Source organism: Chrysemys picta, chromosome 7 (genome assembly GCF_011386835.1).
Source record: "Chrysemys picta bellii isolate R12L10 chromosome 7, ASM1138683v2, whole genome shotgun sequence".
Taxonomy (NCBI): Eukaryota; Metazoa; Chordata; order Testudines; family Emydidae; genus Chrysemys; species Chrysemys picta.
In genome coordinates, this window is record NC_088797.1 from 96,450,559 (window position 1) to 96,475,095 (window position 24,537).

Below are 24,537 nucleotides of genomic sequence, written 5' to 3' on the forward strand. Positions count from 1 at the left end.
GGCACAAATGTTTAACAGTCAGAGTAATTAACTATTGGAACACCTTGATCTGCTAGATTCTCCATTACTGGATGTCTGTTAACCACAAGTTATTAGGCTTAATGCAGTAATTACTGGGTGTAGTTTTATGGTTTATGAATAAGGTCAGACAAGTTGATTACACTGGCCCCTTCTAGCCTTAAAATCCATGAGTATGTATATATAATATACATCCTCTTGGTGGGTTATTAATTAGCCTTTATTCTGCTGATGCCTGTTCCACATGGGATAGCCAGGAGATACGTTTTGTTTGACATATTATAATTAGGCATCAGCAATGGGATTAATAATACATTTTCAAATAAATAAAAAAATAAAAAGTCCAGCACTCTGAGCTGCTTTATACAGATTATACCCCTGTTGAGGCCCCTTTTCCTATTACAGAGTTCTATCAGCTTCCCATTTTTTTCGTGCTCCTTGTCTCTCTAATATTCTGGGACCAACACAGCTATAACACTGCAAAGAGCCATCTCATTGTGTCAGAGACAGAAGCAATTGCTCTGACTTACATCACTTTTGGTCTCAACTGAAATGCTAATGATACATGTATAAGGAAACAGACACTGGACAGACAACTTTGCTCCCACCCCTATGACCAGCACTGAATATGACTCAACCAGACTCAAGGATCTAGCTCAGTGATATTTAGACTGAGGCCCCTGAGCCACAAGTGGCTCTTTAATGCGTCTCCTGCAGCTCTTTTCAGCACATGATATTAAAACACGGTGTGATTTAATTATTAACCAATCTAAGTTATTAACCAAGCAGGATGCTTTTACTATGTTATTAACCGATTAAAGTTATTAACTTATTTGCTCTGAGCATTATATATATTATAAAACTAAATATTTCCCGTTTAACTATGAATAAATGTAAATAATGTAAATGAGACCATGAATTCACACTACTGTGGCTCTTTTGGGTAATGTTGCTCGCTAATTTGGCTCCTGAAACACTGAAGTCCGAGTATCACTGATATAGCTGATTAAACTTTTTGGCATTTAACTGTATATAGCCTTAAAATTATTGATACTTAAAAATATAACATAAGGAGAAATCTATGGATATGTCCCGAAGGCCAGATTTTCAAAGGTATTTAGGCACCTAAAGATGCAGATAGACACCTACTGTGTTTTTCAGAATCACCTTGGCACAACTAACTGCCACTTTAGGTGGCAAAGTCCAACATTTGGGTGCCAGGAGATCTCCAAACGCCCTGTTCAACTGCCACTTAACCCTGTAGGTGCCTGAGTTTCTGCTGGTGAAGTTTCCTAGAACAAGCACAAAACCTAAATCCTGACTAGAGCTGAATGAGTAATTGATATCTAATTGTTTTAATAAATATAGCTAAATTTCTACATAAAACAGTGTTTCAAAAGGATAAAACCAAATCATTTTGACTGTTTAAAAGAAAATCAATTTTTGGGCCGAAATTATTTGCTGAATTCTACCTGAATTTGTGAATAGTGTCAGTGGCCCAAAAATGCCTTTTTTTGTGTGTGTGCAAATTTACTATTTACTGTCTCCCCAGTGGGCTCTGATCCAGCAGGTTGTCTTGGAGTATGCCTACCAGACTGGACCACACACAAAGACAGTTTGGGATAACCAGTTTAGGAGTTTTTGGGGCTGGCTGGAATGTATGTCCCCTCCAGAATACCCAATAGCTATGGCACTGACCATGGCTGTGGAAGATGTGTTTTCAAATCCCCACTCTGTTTGATTTAGAGCAGGGACCTGAGCCCAGGTCTCTGACATCCTAAGTGAGTGCCCAAACCACCAGGGGGCGGGTGTGTGTGTCACTCTCCATTTTTCCTGTTGAAGCTACTCCATTTTGTATAAACAATTAAATATTCACTGGGATAGAGAGGCAGAAATTGACTCTATAGCCTAGTGGTTACCTGGGATATGGGAGACAAGTTCAAGTCCCTGCTCCAAGTCAGACAGAGCAGGGTTTTGAAAAGAGGCCCCCCACGTCACAGGTGAGTGGCCTGACCACTCACCTATTGCCTATCATGGGCTGGAATGTCTCTCTCTCCCCTTTTGTTTTTTGTGAGAAAGGTGCTTCAGCCAGGTCAGCCCTAAGTCCAGGAGAGGGTTCGTGGCTGTGAATCCTGAGAGCAGACAGGCACCTCCCTCCAGCCTGGAGTTTGGCACCTAACTACCTATGAGGGGCTGGGCTCAAGCCACATCCTCTTCTCAGCATTTCGTAATGACTGGCTTAGGTGGCTCCCCGCTCAGCTTGCCAGGCTTCTGTGAATCCCATTGGTAGGCAGCTAACTCTCCCTATGGATTGTAAATGGCACTTAACTTGGTTCTGAGGATTTCACTGTGTGGTGGGGTGCCTAGAAGTTAAACACTGCAACATTCAAGGCTTGTCTACATAAACATTTAGTTCATGGCAGTCTGGAGTGTGAATCTACCCTGCTGACACACATGACCAGTTTATTAATGTGATCTAGATCAACGCTCATTAACTAACGGTTAAAGCACGTCCGCAGGATCCACAGAGACAGTTAGTCCACAGCAGGCTAGTGCGGGGTAGATTCACACTCCAGCTTGCCGAGAACTAAATATTTGTGTAGACAAGCCCCCAGTGTTTAAAAAAGTGGTCCTAAGTGTCTATGTATTGTAATATGCAGTGTTGTAGCTGGTTGGTCCCAAGATCTGAGAGAAATAAGGTGAGTGAGATAATATCTTTTATTGGACCACCTTCTGTTGATGGAAGAGACAGATACAAGTTGTGTAGCTCGAAAGCTTGTCTCCATCAGCAGAAGGTGGTTCAATAAAAGATATTATCTCACCCAGCTTGTCTCTCCGATGTATTGTAACAGTTTATTAGTCGTTTGAAACACATGAACAAATATATTTGATATTCACATAAAGCAAATTACCAAAGAAGTAGGCACAACATTCCCAGAGGGATTTTCTTCCATCCTCCGACTGTTTATGAATAAGCTTGAGATTTCTAAGGCTTCATTGTGTTGGTTTCGTAGCTGGAGATGTCTATACCCTAAAACAATATGTCATTGGGGCAGAGAAAACTTGTCAAGCATATTATGTTAAAGTGGAATACATGATTTATAAAGTTGAAAACTTGAGCATCTAAGATTTTGCTGTGCCTGAACTATTAAAGCACTGTAATGATTTGAATTTAAATTCCTTTTTGCGCAACAGGAAGGGCATGATCCTATGAAGTGTTGCGTACCTCAGGAGACTGAATACCCTTAACTCCCACCAAAGTCATTCTTTCTTTTGTGAACAAAATACATTCATTCATGAAAGCAAAAAAATAAATTAGAAGTATTAAACAGCATAAAAATATTTATTTTTATCCTGGGCAATGAACGTAATGGACCAGACCATCCAGTATGTTAAGACTACTCTGTATTACCACAGTGGCATAAGATAGCCCTGAGACCAACTTGACCACCTCTCTTGAGAATTTCCTGGTGTAGAGGAAATCCTAGGTGACAGTTACTGTAGCACCCCTACACTTTGTTCCCCACCTTTTCCAGCCATTGGTGCAACGAGCATAGCCATGGAAAAGGGGGCATGGGTGGGACATCTTTCTGCCCTAGTTATCACAAGTTCCTGGAATGGCCTCTGGGGGCAAAGGGTAGCCAGCACAGCATAACTCGAGCAGTGAAAATGCTCTAATTGACATCTGAGACAGATGGCCCCAGAACTAAATACATCCCACTAAGTGATGCTGAGCACTCTCAGTCATAATTCAGGATCTAGGCACTATGTACAAAGTTAGTGCAAATTGTATTTTACCTCTTTTTAGAGCCTTTAGTGGAATGATTCTTTGAGCAGTTATAGCTGAGCTGTTATTTTCAACAACTGCAAATCTAAGAAAGACCAGATCCTCAAAGTGAACCCGGTAGAGAAACTGTTCATTCCACATGGGGTTGAGAGTATTGCGATGAATGGGTTTTGTGCGGAAATGGCAGCTATCCAAAGACATGCCAAGTACATCAACTTCAATGCATGGACTTCCTGTGCTGTTGCTAGGACAAACATTTTGTCCAGACACAATCTGAAGCAGAGGAGAACACAAAGTAACCAATTAGTGGGTTGGGTTTTTTTATGCTGCATTTTCAAGTTAAATAAAATTTATCATACTCCAAAGAACAATTTGTTAACATGCTGATCTAATTACAACCCTGATTCAGTATTCTGAATTGCCAAGATAGTAATTTCAGAAACAGAGCAGCTTAAAACAAATACACTTGCTAGGGTATCTTTCATTTGAAAATTAGAACATAGATTATGAATGTAACAATTCAAAGTATTTGAAGGTTAATCCAAAAAAATGTACTTGTACTTGGAATCTAGATAATAAGGGTCAATTTTTCCTCTCAGTTATCAGAGTAACTCCACTGACTTCAATGGAGCTACTCTGATAAATGAGAGAATTTGACCCTAAATGCTCAGAATTAGGATACATTTGATTCCTGTTAATCTCATATACATTTTCTCAAATATCTCCACAAAGGGACTAATTTAAAAACATCCAAATTTCTGACAGAACATCCTTTAAATAATATGTCCTCATTATATTATATTATTTTAAAAAAGATTTACTACTGATGTTTATAAAAGTCTTTTCAGTAAGGGAGAAATGAAGCCCTGAAAATACCTAAGCATATGTGTAACATTATTCAAGTGAGTAGCCCCAGTGTAATGTTTTCAGGATCAGGACCTCACTAACTGACACTACGGTGGTGTCACAGAGTAGCTGGGCCCTGTGAGTAAACCAGGCACAGCTCCCCAGTGTCAGAGCAGGTAGGCTGAACTGAACCGATTAAAAGGAGGCAGGCTACACGTGGGGCTATAAAGGCCTGTGACGGGACAGGAAAATGGGGGAGTTATTGGAACTTAAGAACATATGAATGGTGATAGTGGGTCAGACCAATGGTCCATCTTACCCAGTATCCTGTCTTCTGACTGTGGCTGGTCTCACCATATTTCAGAGGGAATGAACAGAACAGAGCAATTCTTGAGTGATCCATCCCCTGAGGTCATCCAGCTTCTGGCAGTCAGATGTTTAGGGACACTCAGAACATGGGGTTGCATCCCTGACTATTTTGACTAACAACCATAAGCCTCTATCATATCCTCCCTTAGTCATTTCATTTCTCAGCTGAACTGTCTCACTCTTTTTAATCTCTCCTCGTATGGAAGCTGTTCCATATCCCTAATAATTTTTGTTCCCTTTCTCTACTTTTTCTAATTTTAATTAGGCAGTTAACTCACGCGATTAACTCAAAAAAATTAATCATGATTAATTGCAGTTTTAATCGCACTGTTAAACAATAGAATACCAATTGAAATGTATTAAATATTTTGGATGTTTTCATATATATTGTATTCTGTGTTGTAATTGAAATCAAAGTGTATATTATTTTTTATTACAAATATTTGCACTGTAAAAATGATAAACAAAAGAAATAATATTTTTCAATTCACCCCATACAAGTACTATAGTTCAATCTCTTTATCATGAAAGTGAAACTTACAAATGTAGACGTTTTGTTTGTTACAGAACTGCACTCACAAACAAAACTTCAGAGCCTACAAGTCCACTCAGTTCTACTTCTTGTTCAGCCAATCGCTAAGACAAACAAGTTTGTTAACATTTATAGGAGATAATGCTGCCCTCTTCTTATTTGCAATGTCACCAGAAAGTGAGAACAGATATTTGCATGGCACTTTTGTAGCTGGCACTGCAAGGTATTTATGTGCCAGATATGCGAACATTCGTATGCCTCTTCATGCTTCGGCCACCATTCCAGGACATGTTTCCATGCTGATGATGCTCGTTAAAAAAAAGTGTGTTAATTAAATTTGTGACTGAACTTCTTGGGGGGAGAATTGTATGTCCCCTGCTCTATTTTACCTGCATTCTGCCATATATTTCATGTTATAGCAGTTATAGTGATGACCTAGCACATGTTGTTCATTTTAAGAACACTTTCACTGCAGATTTCACAAAACACAAAGAAGGTATCAATGTGAGATTTCTAAAGATAGCTACAGCACTCGATCCAAGGTTTAAGAATCTGAAATGTCTTCCAAAATCTGAGGTGTGGAGCATGTTTTCAGAAGTCTTAAAAGAGCAACACTCTGATGTGGAAACTATAGAATCCGAACCACCAAAAAAGAAAAGCAACCTTCTGCTGGTGGCATCTGATTCAGCTAATGAAAATGAGCATGTGTTAGTCTGCACTGCTTTGGATTGTTATCGAGCGGAACCCATCATCAGCATGGACGCATGTCCCCTGGAATGGTGGTTGAAGCATGAAGGGACATGTGAATCTTTAGAGCATCTGGCACGTAAATATCTTGCGACACTGGCTACAACAGTGCCAGGAGAATGCCTGTTCTCACTTTCAGGTGACATTGTGAACAAGAAGTAGGCAGCATTATCTCCTCCAAATGTAAACAAACTTGTTTGAGCGACTGGCTGAACAAGAAGTGGACTTGCAGGCTCTAAAATTTTATATTGTTTTATTTTTGAATGCAGTTTTTTTGTACATAATTCAAGTTCAACTTTCATGATAAAGAGATTGCACTACAGTACTTGTATTAGGTGAATTGAAAAATACAAGCTCTTTTGTTTTTTACAGTGCAAATACTTGTAATCAAAAAGTAAATATAAAGGGAATACTGTACACTTTGTATTCTGTGTTGTAATTGAAATCAATATATTTGAAAATGTAGAAAACATCCCAAAATAATTAAATAAATGGTATTCTATTATTGTTGAACACTGTGATTAATCGCACGATTATTTTTTTTAATTGCTTGGCAGCTGTAATTTTAATGTATCTTTTTTGAGATGGGGCCACCAGAACTGCATGCAGCATTCAAGATGTGGGCATACATAGTGGAATTATGATATATTTTGTCTTATTATCTATCCCTTTCCTAATGGTTTCTAACATTCTGTTAGCTTTTTTGACTGCCACTGCACATTGAGCAGATGTCAGACAACTATCCACGATGACCCAAAGATCTGTGTTTTGAATGGTATCAGACAGTTTAGACCCCATCATTTTGTATGCATAGTTGGGATTATGTTTTCTAATGTATATTATTTTGAATTTATCAACACTGAATTTAATCTGCTATTTTGTTGCCCAGTTGCCTGTGCCTGGGTATAGGAACCATGGAGGAGTATTGGGACCCTGGAGCCAGGGGCCAGGTGTCCAGGCAGATCAGCAGAGGGCTAGATGTGGGGGGGCAAGGAGGGGGAGACATGGAAAATTACAGTAAGGTCATAGGAGCAACATGAGAGAAATCAGTAGGGGAATCTGCTCAACATCCTACATCTCTATACACAAATGCAAGGAGTATGGGGAATAAACGGGAAGAACTAGAAGTATTAGTATATAAGCTAAATTCTGATTTAATTGACCTGGTGGGATAAGTCTCAGGACTTCAGTATTGGTACAGAGGGATATCGCTTGTTCGCTTGGCAGTCAGGATAAAAAGGGAGGCGGTGTTGCAATATACATAAAAAAAACATATCCATTTGTTCTGAGGTCCAGAAGGAGGTGAGAGATAAACCACTTGAAAATCTATGGGTAAAGATAAAAGGGGAAAAATAGGGGAGATGTCATGGTAGTGTCCATTATAGACCACCAGATTAGGAACAGGAGGTTGTGATTGGGCGTGCAACCACATTGGCCTGGCAAGAGCTGGGTGGGGCCAGATGGGCCCAAGCTACTAATTAGGCTGCAAGGCAGGGAGCTAATGGAGGAGGAATGGGCTCATCTGGGCAGGAACAGGACGGGACCTGTAGAAAGGCAGGTAGCTGGCTAGAGAGGAGGGCTGCGGCTAGGCAAGGGCAGTCACTCCCTGGAAAGGGGGACAAGAGTATTTGAGGCTGGAGGAAGGCAGGCTGCACCAACTCCCTGAGAGAAGGGAGTAGAGAAGTTGGCAAATCCAGGGTAAGGGGAGCCAGTTAGGTAGGAAAAAGCCCAGGGAAACAGCAGCAAGGTCAAAGGCAGTACAGGCCCAGGCTGCATGTTATAGGGTCTCTGAGCTGGAACCCAGTGTAGAGAGTAGGCCTGGGTTCCCTTACCAGCTACAGTTCAGGGTGTCAGAGATGCCCGCCGGACAGCTGGTCCAGAAAAACTGTGATTTCCCCAGAAAGGGAGGGACTTAGTGACCTGGTCGGAGGGCCAAGCCACGGACCAGAAGTTGCAGCACTGAGAGTGAGAGAGACTGCATACAGAGAAGATGACGGGTGGAGAGACCGCTGAGGAGGGCACAGCATGAGACGAAGCTAATCCCCAGAGCGACCAGCAGGAGGTGCCAAGAGTGGAGAGGGAACCCCGTCACAGAGGTAAACAAGGCATTTCTGGAATAAACAGATATATCCAAAACACGAGACCAAGTAGTAATGTGGGGCTAACTACCCAGACATTTGTTGGAAAAGTAATATGTCAAAACACAAAATTTCCAATAACAACAAGTTTTTGGACTGTATTAGGACAACTTTTTGTTTCAGAAAATGGAGGCAGTAACCAGGAGGACAGCCATTTTGGACTTGATTCTGACCAATAGGGGAGGAACTGGTTGAGAATCTGAAGGTTGAAGGCAACTTGGGTGAGAGGGATCATGAAATGATACATTTTGTGATTCTAATGAAAGGAAGTAGTGAAAGCAGCAGAACAAGGACAATAGACTTCAAAAAAGCAGACTAAAACTCAGAAATCTGGTAGGTCCCATGTCCTCTGGGAACTCATCTAAGGCAGCAGTACTCAAAATTTTTCTTTCTAACATGCTATAAAAACTGCACAGTCCAGCTGTGCCACAACAACTGTTTTTCTGCATATAAAACCCAGGGCCAGTGTTAAGGGGTAGCAAGCAGGGCAAGTGCCCAGGTCTTCACACCACAGGGGGCGCTGTGAAGCTAAGTTCCTCAGGCTTCGGCTTCAGCCCCAGTTGGTGGGGCTCAGGGCCCTGGGCTGCAGTCCTGCATGGTGGGGCTTTGGCTTTCTGCCTTGGGCCCTAGCGAGTCTAACACTGGAGGACCCCCTGAAACTTGCTTGTGGCCCTCTAGGGGGCCTCGGACCCCTAGTTGAGAACCACTGATCTAAGGGATATAGGAGTTCAGAAGAGCTGGCAATTTCTCAAGGAGACAGTATTAAAAGCACAACTGCAAACTACCCGTATGTGAAAGAAAGGATAGGAAGAATAGTAAGAGGACAATATGGCTCCCTCAGGAGCTCGTCAATGACCTGAAAATCAAAAATGAATTCTACAACAAGTGGAAAAATGTATAAATTGCTAAGGATGAGAACAAAAGAATAGCACAAGCATGCAGGGATAAAATCAGAAAGGCTAAGGCACAAAATAAGATACATTTAGCAAGGGATATAAAAGGCAATAAATACTGGTTATTTCAATATATTAGAAGCAAGAGAAAGATTAAGGAAAGTGTATGTCCTCTACTTAGCAAGGAAGGAGAGCTAATAATAAATGACATCAAGAAGGCTGAAGGGTTAAACGCCTGTTTTGTTCAGTCTTCACTAAAACGGTGGTGATCAGATACTAAACACAATTAATATTAACAACAAGGGGGAAGAAACGCAAGCCAAAATAGGGAAAGAACACATTAAAGAATATTTAGATAAGTTAGATGTATTCAAGGTGGCAAGGCCTGAAGAAATTCATCCTAGGGTACTTGAGGAAGTAGCTGCAGCAATCCTGGAACCGTTAGTGATTATCTTTGAGAAACTCATGGAAGATGAGTGAGATCCCAGAGGACTGGAAAAGGGCAAACACAGTACTTATCTTTGAAAAGGGGAAGAAAGAGGACCCAGGGACTTATGGTGCAGTCAGCCTAACTTCAATACATACTGTATTGATACTGTAACAAATTATTAAACAATCAATTTGTAAGCATTATCTAGAGGATAATAGGGTTATATGGAATAGCCAGCATGGATTTGTCAAGAAGAAAGCATGCCAAAACAACCTAATTTCCTTCTTTGACAGGAATATTGGCCTAGTGGATATATCTTGATTGTAGTAAGGCTTTTGACAAAGTCCCACATGACAGTCTCATAAGCAAACTAGGGAAATGTGGTCTAGATGAAATGATTATAAGATGGGCGCACAGCTGGTTGAAAGACTGTATTCAGCGTAGTTATCAATGGTTCACTGTCAAACGGAGAGGGTGTATCTAGTGGGGTCCTCCAGGGGTCAGTCCTGGGTCTGGTACTATTCAATATTTTCATTAATGACTTAGTTAATGGAGTGAAGAGGATGCGTATAAAATTTGCAGATGACACCAAACAGGCAGGGGTTGGAAGCACTTTGGAGGCCACGATTATAATTCAAAAAGACAGTGACAAATTGGAGAGCTGGTCTGAATTCAACAAGATGACATTCAGTAAAGACAAGTACAAAGTATCTCACTTAGGAAGGAAAAATCAAAGGCACAGCACCAACATGGGGAATAACTGGCTAGGAGGTAGCACTGCTGAGAAGGATCTGGGTGTTTTAGTGGATCTCAAACTGAATAGCAGTCACTAATGTGGGGTGTGTTAACAGGAGTATAAGACATAGGAGGTGATTATCCCACTCTCCTGGGCACTGGTGAGGCCTCAGCTGTAGTACTGTATCCAGGTCTGGGTGTCACACTTGAAGAAAGATGTGGAAAAATTGGAAATAGTCCAGAGAAGAGCAACAAAAATGATAAAAGATTTAGAAAACTTGACCTATGCGGAAAGTTAAAAACCTGGGCATGTTTAATCTTGGAGAAAGAAGACTGAGGGGGTGACCTGATCACAGTCTTCAAATGTGTTAAGGGCTGTTATAAAGAGGACTGTGATCAATTGTTCTCCATGTCCACTGAAGGTAGGACAAGAAACAACAGGCTTCATCGGCAACAAGGGAGATTTAGGTTAGATATTAGGAAAAACTTACTAATTTTAAGAGTAGTTAAGTTCTGAAATAAGCTTCCAAGGGAGGCTATGGAATCCTCATCATTGGAGGTTTTTAAGAACAGGTTGGACAAACACCTTTCAGGGATGATCCAGGTTTACTTGGTCCTGCCTCAGCACTAGGGACTGGACTTGCTGACTTCGATGCCCTTTTCAGCCCTACATTTCTATGATTCCATAATTGTCCTGGGGTTGCTGTTCCAAAAGAGAAACAGAGCAGGTTGAGTAAGGACTGGTTGAAAATGGAGCTGGCTGGGAAGCTGCAAGAAGCACGATTACCAGAGACCCCTGGGAGGCAGAGCTAGGCTGTATAAGGAGCTGAGGGAGTTCAGTTGAGGGAGAGGGACCCAGGAGAGAGAAGCTAGGGAGAGTTCCCTGTCCCTCTGAAGGGCCTCAAAGAAGGTCCAGTATTTGGGATTGTCTCTGACCGGAAAGCATAGCTACAGGAGCAGGGCTACTTCCTACGGTGGGGCCCTAGAGTGGAGAGGAACCCCCATCTAGGGTCTGTGAATACCAGGAAATGAGATACAAGCAGAAGGCTACTTTAAGTCGTATTTGGACTCCCAACACTATCCTGATGGAGGGAGGAGCACAGGAGGGCGAAGGACCTTTTTGTTTAGAGTTAAGCTCAGGTGGTGTGAAAAAACTGCTTTTCAGCTGAACCCTGGAACAGGACTGAATCCCAGAAGGGGAGCTGAACTGTTGTGTGACTTGGGTGAAGGGCTGAGCCACAGAAGACCGAGTGAGAGAGTCCAGAGATTACACTGGTCATCAGAGCCGAGAAGGTGGCCACCAGAGGGGTGTGAAAGGTGCAGTCCCATGCATCGCCATGTCTCGGTATGTAGAGGCACCCTAGGGGTAAGCACTCACGTCAACAAGGGGAAACAACGAAAGCCTCTATAAACACAGTGCTGTCAATGCACAAACAAACTAGAGAATTTCTCCCCTCCCCCAGTAACTTCTTTGAATTATACTGATCTTAGTTATTACAAGTCATTATTCTGTACCAAATGACTGGAGGCTAGCTAATGTGATGACAATTTTTTAAAAGGGCTCCAGAGGTGATCCTAGCAATTACAGGCTGGTAAGCCTGACTTCAGTACCAGGCAAACTCTTTGAAACTATAGTAAAGAACAAACTTAACAGACACATAGATGAACATAATTTGTTGGGGAAGGGTCAACATGTTTTTTGTAAAGGGAAATCATGCCTCACCAATCTACTAGAATTCTTTGAGGGGGTCAACAAGCATGTGGACCAGGGGGAATCCAGTGGATATAGTGTATTTAGATTTTCAGAAAGCCTTTGACAAGGTCCCCAGATAAGCTGTCATGGGATAAGGGGGAAGGTCCTCTCATGGATCGGTAACTAGTTAAAGGATAGGAAACAAAGAGAAGGAATAAATGATCAGTTTTCAGAATGGGGAGAGGTAAATAGTGGTGTCCCCTAAGGGTCTGTACTGGGACCAGTCCTATTCAACGTATTCATAAATGATCTGGAAAAAGGGGTAAACAGTGAGGTGGCAATATTTGCAGATGATACAAAACTACTCAGGATAGTTAAGTCCCAGGCAGACTGCGAAGAGCTACAAAAGCATCTCACAAAACTGGGTGACTGGGCAACAAAATGGCAGATGAAATTCAAGGTTGATAAATGCAAAGAAATGCACATTGGAAAACAAATCCCAACTATACATATAAAATGATGGGGTCTAAATTAGCTGTTACCACTCAAGAAAGAGATCTTGGAGTCATTGTGGAGAGTTCTCTGAAAACATCCACTCAATGTGCAGCGGCAGTCGAAAAAGAAAACAGAATGTTGGGAATCATTAAGAAAGGGATTGATAATAAGATAGAAAATATCATATTGCCTCTATATAATCCATACGTGCAGATGTGGTCGCCCCATCTCAAAAAAGATATATTGGAATTGGAAAAGGTTCAGAAAAGGGCAACAAAAATGATTAGGGGTATGGAACGGCTGCTGTATGTGGACAGATAAGAAAACTGGACTTTTCACCTTGGAAAAGAGACGACTAAGGGGGGATATGATTGACATCTATAAAATCATGACTGGTGTGAAGAAAGTAAATAAGGAAGTGTTATTTACTCCTTCTCATAACACAAGAACTGGGGTCACCAAATGAAATTATTAGGCTGAAGGTTTAAAACAAACAAAAGGAAGTATTTTTTCACAGAACGTACAGTAAGTCTGTGGAACTCTTTGCCAGAGCATGTTGTGAAGGCCAAGACTATAACAGAGTTCAAAAAAGAACTAGGTAAGTTCATGGAGGATAGGTCCATCAATGGCTATTAGCTAGGGTGGGCAAGGATGATGTCCTGTTTGCCAGAAGCCGGGAATGGGCGACAGGGGATGGATCACTTGATGATTACCTGTTCTGTTCATTCCCTCTGGGGCACCTGGCATTGGCCACTGTCAGAAGACAGGATACTGGGCTAGATGGACCTTTGGTCTGACCCAATATGGCCATTCTTATGTTATTATTATAGAATATAATAATATGTAGCGAGGTGGTCACCCCGCTCTGGCCCTGAAGGATTAAAGCAGCCCTGGAGAGGGCTGTGGCTGGAGAAAAGCTAGGCTGATTGGAAAACCAGCCACAGCTGTAGCCAGTGCAATCAGGGCCCAGCTGGCCCTTTTAAGAGGGCGGTGGGCCAGAAGGACTGAGACAGTCTCTCTAGCTGTCAGAGAGAGAAGGACCTGGCTGTCTGGGAAACTGAGGAGGGTACCTAGGGTGGAGCTGTGCTGGGGAAGGGCAGAGGGAGCTGGGGAGCTCCAGCCTAGCAAAGCCTCAGGCTTCAGGCTGAGTTAAGGGCCCACAAAAGGGTACTAGGGCGGCAGAGGGGCAGCCCAGGAATAGGCAGAGGCAGCTGGTCTAACCCCCCTTGCGGATGATGAGTGGTTTACAGACTGCCGTCTGCCCCAGTGAGCGGGGGCTAAATGGAGACTGGCAGTAGCCACTGAGGCAAGGTGGGGTTAGGGGGTTGGGGGTTTCCCTGGGAGGGCAGACCCAGAGTGAGGGGGTACTGTGGTGGGCAAAACCCTGATGTAAAGGGGCACCGGGAGGGATGCGGGGGCCAGCGGCAGGCGAGACACTGGCCTGCAGAGGGCACTCTGGGCTGGAAGAGCTAATTCCCAGGACAACCAGCAGGAAAGTGTGACTGTAAAGTTGATGGGATCCTTTTAGGACTGAAGTTACACGACATCCAGTTTGAATATTTAGCTTTTAAAAATTAAATAATATTTTTAATATTTAGCATACCCTTCAAATGTACTTACTGTTAAAGAATATATAGCTGGCTCTATATTATACAGATCTCGGTCTAATGGAGAAAATTGCTGGTACATTGGACAGTTCTTGTCCCACAGAACAGGGGGTTTCAAAACACACCCACAGCCACCATTCGCCTCAAACATCGCTGCATTAAGATGCAGAGGGAGATCTGCAAAAGTAAAGCAGTCACAACTGAAAAATGGTGAAGATTCAATAGAAAGACAGCAAAATGTGGGTTTTTAAAAAATTACTGTTAAAATTGAATTGACAGTATAAAACTAATATTAAATTTCTGGGGACAGCTTTAACTTACATATCCTATTTGCCCAAATAGTTTATACTTTAAAAAATAAGGATTTTCTAGTTTTACCCATTTTCTAGTTTTTGTTCTATTTATGACTTGGCCACACCCACGAACAATATCTAGCAAGTTTCCTGAGATTTGCCCCAAAATCTAGGATGAAAAAAACAGCTGAATGGAGCAACTTTTTATGAAAACCCAAAAGGTAAGGGAGCATAAATAGGGATAGAATATAGCCCAAAGATCGTAACCAACACTGCATCAGTACCCAGACTTTGTTCCAGAGGAGTCACTTCTAGGATAAGGGAATTCAGTGCCTTTGTATTCTTAAAAAGTTATCATAAATGATATTATGGATCTGGCAGTGTAAAAGTGCTGGATTCCAGCCAATTATGGTATATGTGGGTGAAGTGCTCTAGGCACTTCCATGTCATCAGTGAGGCAAAAGACCTACCAAATTAGGCACAGAATTCCAGTATTCTGGAAGCACTAATTTACGTAGGGCTAGATTGCTTTTAGCCTTAATATAGTTGCACAAGGGAATAAAGCCAGGTAAAGCCCTCCGATACATCTCAAATGGCCACATGGACTTTTACCCAAATCATTTGTCTCCCTTCTGGGTACAGTGCAAGGTGTGATGTTCTCTGCAGCAAGCAAGTGGGTGAGGAAGGTTGGTTGGTTGGGCATGTGTTGGGAAGGAAGATGCACCCTTTCAAGACCTGACATAAATTACCTCCCTGGGAACAAGAGGGGAGCACTGGATGAATTGTGCCTGTTAGAGTCACAATTTCTCCCAAGGCTATTTCTGGAGTGGTGCCCTTATGCACCACTTCTTATGCAGGCTGTACTAATGGAAACAATCTGGTCCCTATTCTTTATGAGTTACCACCCAGGTATATATTCACTTAAAACTTCACATCTGCCACAATGTAGTTTACTGTATATCTTTTTCTTTTTGTAGTTGGTTGAAATCTTTTTCAAGTACAGTATCTTTGCCAAATAACCCAACATCTGTTTAATAAATCCACAAATACAGATGATGGTAAGGTAAAGAAATATTATGGTAAATACAGTTTCATAATTTAATGAAGCACTTCTTTTATAATATTTAAAATGTACATAAATATATATTACTAGAGGAATTATTCTACCCATACCATCAGTTTGATAGTTAACTGCCACAAGCTGTATTCCATGGAGCCAGAATATAAGGGGATGGGGGTTTGAAGAGTCAATGCGTGTGGCAGCAGGATATGTTCTCAATAGCTGACAGGTGGTATGCTCAATCAGTTTCTGAGAATACCGTCTGCACAGACGTTTGGCAGCATTCTCATTCAGTGAAGAGATATGATAACATTTAGGTGTCCTTATGATAGCACTGAGAGAAGTTGTAGGGTTGAAAGGAGGAGAACAAAATTCTTCCCAGGTTTGCCGGGCACCCTCAAAAGGACCTGTAAAATAAACATTAATCTCAAATTATAGCTGCAGATCCTCAGACCTCAAGCATCAGTTTTTTCCTGTGAAGTATATTTATGTATTTTGGATTGGGTAAAAATAAATGATCTCTAGAAACCACACTGTTCACATAGGTATCACGTTTCTTTCTTCATATGCAGTAAGAGCAATTAGTGAGAGACTGACTACATAATGGTTAAATACTAATTGATACTGTAACTAGACATGTATTAATAGATATTTCTATAAATAAATATTTGAATATCATTCCCTTGAATTAAATGAGTATATATTTAATATGTGAGCATATCTTATCAATTTGAAATGAGTCTTGACTCTTAATTCATTGCTGGAAACCTTTATAATATTGCTAGTACGCTGCTTGGAATACAGAGATTGTTTAAATGGAAAGCATATAAAATTTCTTTAAGACTACTATGTAACTTTCAAACTTAACTATACAGCCTGCAGTAAAAGATGGACAGCCAAATTCTCTGCTGATTTATATCCCTTGCAGCCCCACTGAAGTTTGCACAAAGACTAAGTGCAGGATTTTGCCCAAAGACTATGGTGAAGCTTGTCAAGACATAAAATGGCAGTTAGCTGTTTAACTGTCATTTTCACCTGTGAAAATCTCCTCCCATATCTTTTAAGATATAAACTTAATCCTAAGATTCATGTTCAAGCTATAAGATGCAAATATTTTAGTTGTGAATCAATCATTCTCATCAGTAATTTTTAACTGACTGACTTTATGCCTCCAGCATATTAATCCTATATTAACATTCCATACTTTACAGTTGATTCTTTATAAAGAAGTTATTGTAATAGCTGCACTGTTAATGAAAAGTGATTCCAAAATTCAAGAGCAGCATGCACACAGTAAATTGTTTGATCTTTAACAACTTGAACTTGTGTATGTGTTGGACTACAGAGTCATTCCACGTGATTGGTGAAAGAAGATCCTGACTTTACCTTTTCCAGATGCTTTGGCAAGTGTTGCTGGCTCCCCAGGGCTTAGTCTGCCCGGATTGTTGCCAAAAATGGACTTCCTGCTTTTTCTTTCCTTTCCTCTGCTAGAGCCAGATGGGTTTAGCGTTGACAGGCCTGTTCCCATAAAAGTAAAATAAATAAGCCAAAAAACATGACCAAGAGGGCATGACATTTTCCATCATTTTCCACGTTATTCTTTGAGGCACTAATACTAAAGTAGCACACAGGACAACTAGCATATTATTCCCAGTAACTGAGTCTAACTATATTTACAATCATCAACACAGGAAAAAAATCTTTGTGACATAACTGTTGCCTGAGATTTATTTTTGGCTGGAGGGCAGGAAGTGATTTAAGTTACAGAATAGTCCCAATGACTCTCAAAACAAATTCTACACCGAACAGTCACAATAAACTCAGAGCTAAAAACTAATGCTACCCATCACATATCCAACTAGTTTTTCAGGTAAATCAAAACATACAAGTATAGCATATCATGGTACTGACACACTGTAGGCAATGACACTATGTGTTCAAATGAACCTGGCAAAAATGACTACATTTGCTATAAGGACAACCCCAAAGAATCGTAGGGTAATATACTAGTTGATCCATAAGTCTTTTCCAGTCCATCTTATATTATATTAAAACTAGTATTTATAATTCATATTTCAACCATGGAAAATATTTGTAAGTGTGGAAAATCTTTTAATCACTTAATGATTGTGACTGTTTTGAGATACTCAGATGAAAAGCACTATAATAAATATTATTATTCCATATACATATATTCAAAACAAAACAATCATTAAGGACATGATCTAAAGTTCACTGAAATCAGTGGATTCCATTTCCACTGATTTAAATTCCTTTCCATTGATTTCAGTGGGTTTTGATCAGATCTAACTGAAATACAAAGTGAAAATACATCAAGGAGTTCTTTTGACATCCGCTCAACACACGAAAGCCATGTGAAGAATGCTATTGGAACTCCACGACATATTTGTAACTTACATTTTTCTTAATTTTTCATTAAAAATTGAAAAAAATATTGTGCAAAAAAATGTAAATTGAAAACTTAAGTTACAATAGAAGAAAATACTGAATTTACATTGCAAATTAACATTTTAACTACTAATTTGAAGCTTAGTAGAAGTTGGATTCTGCCCCACTGAACTCAACCTATTGCAGATTAGCAGTGAGGTCTCAATCCTTCAAACGCTTTTGCACATACGGAATGAAGTTAAGCACATGATTTCAGTGGAGCCACTCATGGCTTTCAAGGTCCACAGCTCTCGGGCAGCCCCTCCAGGCCAGGGCTTCCAGGCTTCCTGACAGAGCTGGGAGCCTGAGTTCCACTGTTTGGCTCCCAGCTCCCCAGCAGGGAGACTGGGAAACATGAGAACCTCAGCTTGACCCAGGAAATCCTGGAAGTGCCCAGTGCTCCCTGTGCTGCCTGCTTGGGAATTGGGCTGCATGGGGAGCCACCTGGCCCCAAAGGCTAGAAGTCCTGGGTCCCCTGGCCTGGGACAGTTCAGGTTGGGGCTGCCCAGGAACCACAGACCATGGGACTCCAAGGGCTGTTCACTGGCAGCAATGAAACTGACAAGAATGTCAGTGTCACTCAGCAGCTGCAGAAGTCCCAGGGATCATTCCTTGTTTAGGAAACACCATGTTTTGGTGTTTAAAAGTTATTATTATTATTATTTTTTAAAGATGTCCAGTTTGCAGGAGATTTCAAAATATCAAAATTTTCCCACAAACTGGAAATCTCTAGTTTTGGCCAGTTCTACCCACTATTAACAAAGGGACTCAATGAAGGAAATAAAGATAATATTTTTTGTAATAGGAAGGTGCTATAACAACAAGTACTTCAACTCTAATATCCTGTGTATTGGCTAGTACCACTGGGAGAATTATCTGTGTTAAACATAGCTACCTATATTAGAATAATAATCAGTTGCAAAATAAAACTTCAGATTATTTAGGAAGAAGATGGAGCAACTGATAATTCATAGCAGACTTCTGGCCTTTCAACATGTATTTGGCCAGATCCTGGACCTTGATATAGCTCATTTGCACTGCTCCAGCAGCACAAAGTATCTGTACAACTGGGGTGACTTGTTACATGGTTAATTTCCAGGTGGGGTAGAGGCTGCATAGTCAGCCCTATGCCACCTCTTCATCTGCTTCCCTGACATACGGGGAATGGCCAGAGCACTGATGGCCCGAATGGTCCTTTGGTAGCCATCTGTGGCCAGGAGCAAACTAGAGCAGTGCTAAAGCTGCTCTAAGTTGCGCCTGGGGCCAGCCCAGTCCATGGCTAAGAGCATAAAAGGTGGTACAAAATGGATGCCACCTGGACCCTAGAACTGGGCCTACTGGGTGAGTTAATTTTTTCTGGTGTTGGATCCTTTCCACATTGGAGGATTAAGTAAAGTCTCAAAGGAGGAAAACTTTTGGCAATCAAGTCTTATGTTTCAAGACCTTGTTGTGGAGACAGTCACTGAGGAAACAGACTAACCTGTTACCTAAATTATCTGAGGGCAAATCAAAACACTAGTGTAAGTTGAGCCCTAGCCACATGTGATGGCTCAGGGGCAAACTGCATCTGTGATCTGTCCCCCAGTCTCTACTTCAGGAACCTTTTCCAAGTGACAGGGCCTCTCCCTGTTGCACTCTTCCCACAGTGGCACTCTTTGGATTGGATCAATAGGCAACAACACTCCTTATTCCCACTCTGCAGTCATAGTTACAGGGCCTCTTGAGTGCACCTCTCAGGTGACAGGTTTCTCTGCCTTTCCCTCTCTCTCGGTGGAACTCCATGGCTTTATCACTCCTAGACTGGATCCCTAGGTGGCAACTCCCTGATTCCAACTGTGTTAAGATGACAGAGACAGCTGTTATTGGTCCCTGCAAGACACTTCTCTCTGGAAGCCTGTGACCACTGGCTGATTAAGGTGACTCAGCACAGCTCCTTCCAAAGAGACATACTGTCCATTCACAGAATGTTACATAGCAAACAGAGGAAAAGGTTAAAACCACAAAAGGTCTGCCTGCCTGCGTCCTGTCTATAGTTCATCATCTCTCTCAAAGCATAACTGAACCCAACTGCCACCGACACATCCCACAGAGCCCTGCTGCATGCTCTGCCTATCTCAGTCTCTCTTGCAGAGTCTCTCCCTTAGCATCTACAAACAACTCATTCTCCCTTTCTCTCTAGGCAGGGATTTTTCAGTGGAGCATTGTTCTTTTGATCTTAAACTCTGGCCATGGCAAAACAGCAGCGTAACATTCGGGTGGCACCTAGGAAGAGCATCTTCTTCATTTAGTAGCTCTGCCATTGCCCCCTGGAAGTTGTTTATCCAAAGCTTAGCTGTGACCATGGTGTTGTTTCCTGGCTTTTCCTAACAACCCCTTTTAATTCAACTCCATGTAGTCAGACAGGTAAAACGACCAGGTAAAACGAGGTAATATTCATAAACATAATACAGACATTCTTGTTCTCCACACCATAAACAAATCAGAACAGATAACATGCTTTCATGAATTAGGAGGAGGGTACTATAATAAGTGCCAATTGACATGAGCTTATGGAAAATATATGTTATCAAACTCACAATCTCTTTTTTTGATGAGATTACAAGTTGGGTTGATAAAGGTAACAGTGCTGATGTAATATACTTAGACTTCTGTAAGGCATTTGAGTTGGCACCACACAACATTTTGATTAAGAAACTAGATCAATACAAGTTCAACATGGCACACATTAAATGGATTAAAAACTGACTAACGGATAGATCTCAAAATGGAATTGTAATTGGGGAATCATCGTCAACTGGTAACATTTCCAGTGGGGTCCCACAGGAAACAATTCTTGGCCCTATCCTGTTTAACATTTTTATCAATGAGAAGGAAGAAAACATGTTTGTTTTACGATGTGTAAACAGGGGAATATCAAGTAAAAGTAGGGAGGTTATATTACCGCTCTATTTGGCTTTGATGCAACCAATACTGGAATACTGTGTCCAGTTCTGGTCATCAGAGCTGATTGCTCCAAAACTATAGTTACTATCTGTTCCTTGGGAGTACAGATTGTTGACTGGGGCACTGCATCAGGCAGTGTTCAAGTGTTAGCCTAGGTCTTCACATTCACATTTGGAGTAATTCCCCTAGCTTTCACTTGGTCATATGGTCACCAGGTCTGCTGTCCACAATTCAAGAAGGATGTTGATAAATTGGAGATGTGTCAGGGAAGAGCTACAAAAATTATTAAAGAATTAAAAACATGCCTTATAGTGAAAGACTCAAGGAGCTCAATCTATGTAGTTTAATGAACAGAAGGTTAAGGGATGACTTGATCACGATTTAGAAATACCTACAGAACAGAAACTTGATAATAAAGGGCTCTTCAGACAAAGGAACAACATGGCTGGAAGTTGATGCTGGACAAATTCAGACTAGAAATAAGTTGCAATTTTTTAACAGAGAGTGTTAACCAAAATTACCTACGGGGTTGGAACAATTTCCTAAGGGTTGTTGTGGATTCTCCTTCGCTGAAAATGTTATAATCAAAATTGGACTTTTTTTCTAAAAGATAAACTCTAGTTTAAACAAGAAATAATTCAAGGAAATCCTCTGGCCTGTGTTATACAGGAGGTCAGACGGGAGATGATCACAGTGGTCCCTTCTGGCCTTATGATCTAAGATTGGCTTCCTCAGAAAGAGCCAAATCGTAAGTGCAAAACACAAAACAAGTAAAAGGGGCCAGAGGAAAGAAATCTTCTCTTTAGACTATATAGCAACAGCAGAGCCACCTTGCAGCCACTCCTGCTACTTCAGGACTACATTACATTTTGCGTCCATTCCCCTCTCCGGAAGAAACTAGTCAGTAGATCCACATAATTATGGATCCACCAGCCTTGTCCCCTGCTCCAACCCCAACATCCTCTAAGGCCTGTGAAGTGTTTCCAGCTTTCTGCCCCCTTGCTGCACAGTGGAATCACATCAGTTGCACAATGGTCAGGGACTCTATGTCCACTAAGAGAAGGGCAGGATTTTTCCCAAAGGAGGGGGCATATAAACGTTAACTTGGGAAAATAGTCTTTATGGGTTCTAGCTATGCCTATAAAAGTGTCCTCCCTGTGAAAGAAACTGATTTTCTTATTTGTTCTAATTATGTTTTGAATTAAAACAAAGGAGAAATTTAATTATGGCAAGCGAGTATTTATTTTCTAATTGAATTTTAGGAACATTTTAGAAAGTCAGAAATTTGTGTATTAAAATGTTTTGAGTAATTGAAACTGTATGAAAGATGGAAAATACTACTCTTTGCTCAGAAGAGAATAACGTTTGACTTGAAAGACAACTGGAATTACTTCACTGCAGATTATATTAAGGGGACAGCTAAATTAAAAATCACCAATCTTATTTTTTATCTTGCCGTTGTTACAAGTTACACCTAACATTCATAAAACTAAGAGATTAGAGAAATGTTTTTCTCTAATTTTTCAATTTGTTTCCCTTTTACTTTGTGTAAATTAATTTCAGATTATATTTCTTTTTGTATTAAATCCTAATGTGCAATAGTTGCCAATATTTCTGTAGAGAACTGTTCTACTAAAGAAGCTGAAATCTCATTTCAACAAACTATCAATAATGAACAGTAAATTAGCAATTTAAAACATGAGTTAGTATACAGAATGTACGGTATATTAGCCAAAATATGCTCATCCTCAGTGTTCTGTTCTGAGCAAATAAAAACAAGTAATCTCAATTTCAGTTCCTCCACCTCGTACTGTTTTCCAATCCCTATCTCTCCACCACTACAGAATGAAGCCCTTCCTACATCTCTATCCTCCTGCGGATCGCTGCTACATGCCTATAATGGGCCATTTTCTTCCTGCCACCCATCCACCTTACCTGGGCTGCTGGCCTGCTCTCCAGATGTTCTCTACACCTGGTTCGATGCCAGTTTCCCTTTTAGCCTCATCCCCAATATGACCTCTCTCTCTCTCTCTCTCCATTCCTCAGCTGATGTCTAGCTCAATTACTGGGTCACCGGGGATGTAAATAATAATGTCAGGGGTGCAGGTGAGAGGGAAGGCTTCTGGCAGTGGTGAGACAAGCTAAGTTGGAACTTATTCTTAAAGAGTCCTGACCTACTCTGCCTCCCAGAGGCTGGAAATTCTTCTTCAGACCTGGCACAGCAGCTCCTTAGGTGACATTCCAATGAAAATCCTTATGAAATAGCTTGTTCTTAGTTATCATTCAGATAGGAATTAGCCACTTTACTACAGTTTAAAGATTGGAGTGCTTTTTTCCTCCATGACAAACGCAGCACATAGAATCATCAGCCATCATACAGAATCCATAACCACAAAAAAGCATGTTCCCCACATATTACAGTTTGAATTCTGCAGTTACAATTAGATCACTGTTATGTTCCAAATATTTAGAAAATGTAAAGCAATAAGCATACTTACCAGGGAATTTCACAGCTTGGCAATAGATGACAAGATCTGAGAGCTCTGGTGCTATCTGTCTACTTTCCTTCTTATTTTGTGGAAGATAAAATTCTTCACCCAGTTCCATGTCATAAACCTAAGTGACAATTCAAGTGATGTATATACAAAGGGTTTGAAAATGAAGGTATTCTAGCATACCTCATATATATCCTCGATGTGGCTTTATCACATTCAGCACACATGATTCTGTATCCTCACATAATGGATTTATGCATGCATCTATTTTTCCCATTCATTACCATATATTAGTATCATTTGTATTGCAGTAGTACTCAAAATACACCTAGATAACTTTAAAAATCCAGCCCTAAGTTACTTCTGACTAATAGCAGGAGTGAGATCTCAGCAACTCACTTGCATTCAACAAGATGATATTCAGTGAAGACAAGTGCAAAGTACTATACTTAGGAAGGAAATACCAAATACACAACTACAAAATGGGGGATAAATGGCTAGCTTCTGGTGCTGCTGAAAAGGACGCGGTGGATCAAAAACCGAATAGGAGTCACTGTGATGCACTTGCGAAAAAGGCTAACATTCTGGGTTGTATTAACAGCAGCGTCCTATGTAAGACATGGGAGGTGATTATCCCACTCTACTCGGCACTAGTGAAGCCTAAGCTGGAATATTGTGTTCAATTCTGGGTGCCAGACTTCAGGAAAGATGTGGACAAATTGGAGAGAGTTCAGAGAAGAGCAACAAAAATGACAAAGGGTTTAGAAAACCTGACCTATGAGGAAAGGTTAAAAAAATGGGCATATATACTCTTGAGAAAAGAAAACTCCAGGGGGACCTGATCACAGTCTTCAAATATGTTAAGGGCTGTTATAAAGAGCACTGTGATCAATTGTTCTTCAAGTCCAATGAAGGTAGGCCAAGAAGAATTAATATGTAGCAAGGGAGATTTAGGTTAGATATTAGGAAAAACTTTCTAACTATAAGGGTAGTTAAGCTCTGGAATAG

At 40.9% G+C, this 24,537-nt stretch overlaps 1 protein-coding gene across 4 annotated transcripts in view; it reads right to left on the reverse strand.

The window, feature by feature from the left end:
• Positions 1 to 24,537, reverse strand: part of PLCE1 (phospholipase C epsilon 1) — a 329,780-nt gene that overhangs the window by 17,271 nt on the left and 287,972 nt on the right. For all 4 annotated transcript variants that reach the window (XM_065552073.1, XM_024107295.3, XM_065552074.1 and 1 more), the window contains 6 exons: positions 23,533 to 23,650; positions 17,030 to 17,161; positions 15,757 to 16,050; positions 14,304 to 14,467; positions 3,817 to 4,078; positions 2,931 to 3,049 (listed from right to left, as the gene is read on the reverse strand). In XM_065552073.1, coding sequence (XP_065408145.1) covers positions 2,931 to 3,049; positions 3,817 to 4,078; positions 14,304 to 14,467; positions 15,757 to 16,050; positions 17,030 to 17,161; positions 23,533 to 23,650 — 1,089 coding nt within the window. The remainder of the gene's footprint in view (positions 1 to 2,930; positions 3,050 to 3,816; positions 4,079 to 14,303; positions 14,468 to 15,756; positions 16,051 to 17,029; positions 17,162 to 23,532; positions 23,651 to 24,537) is intronic.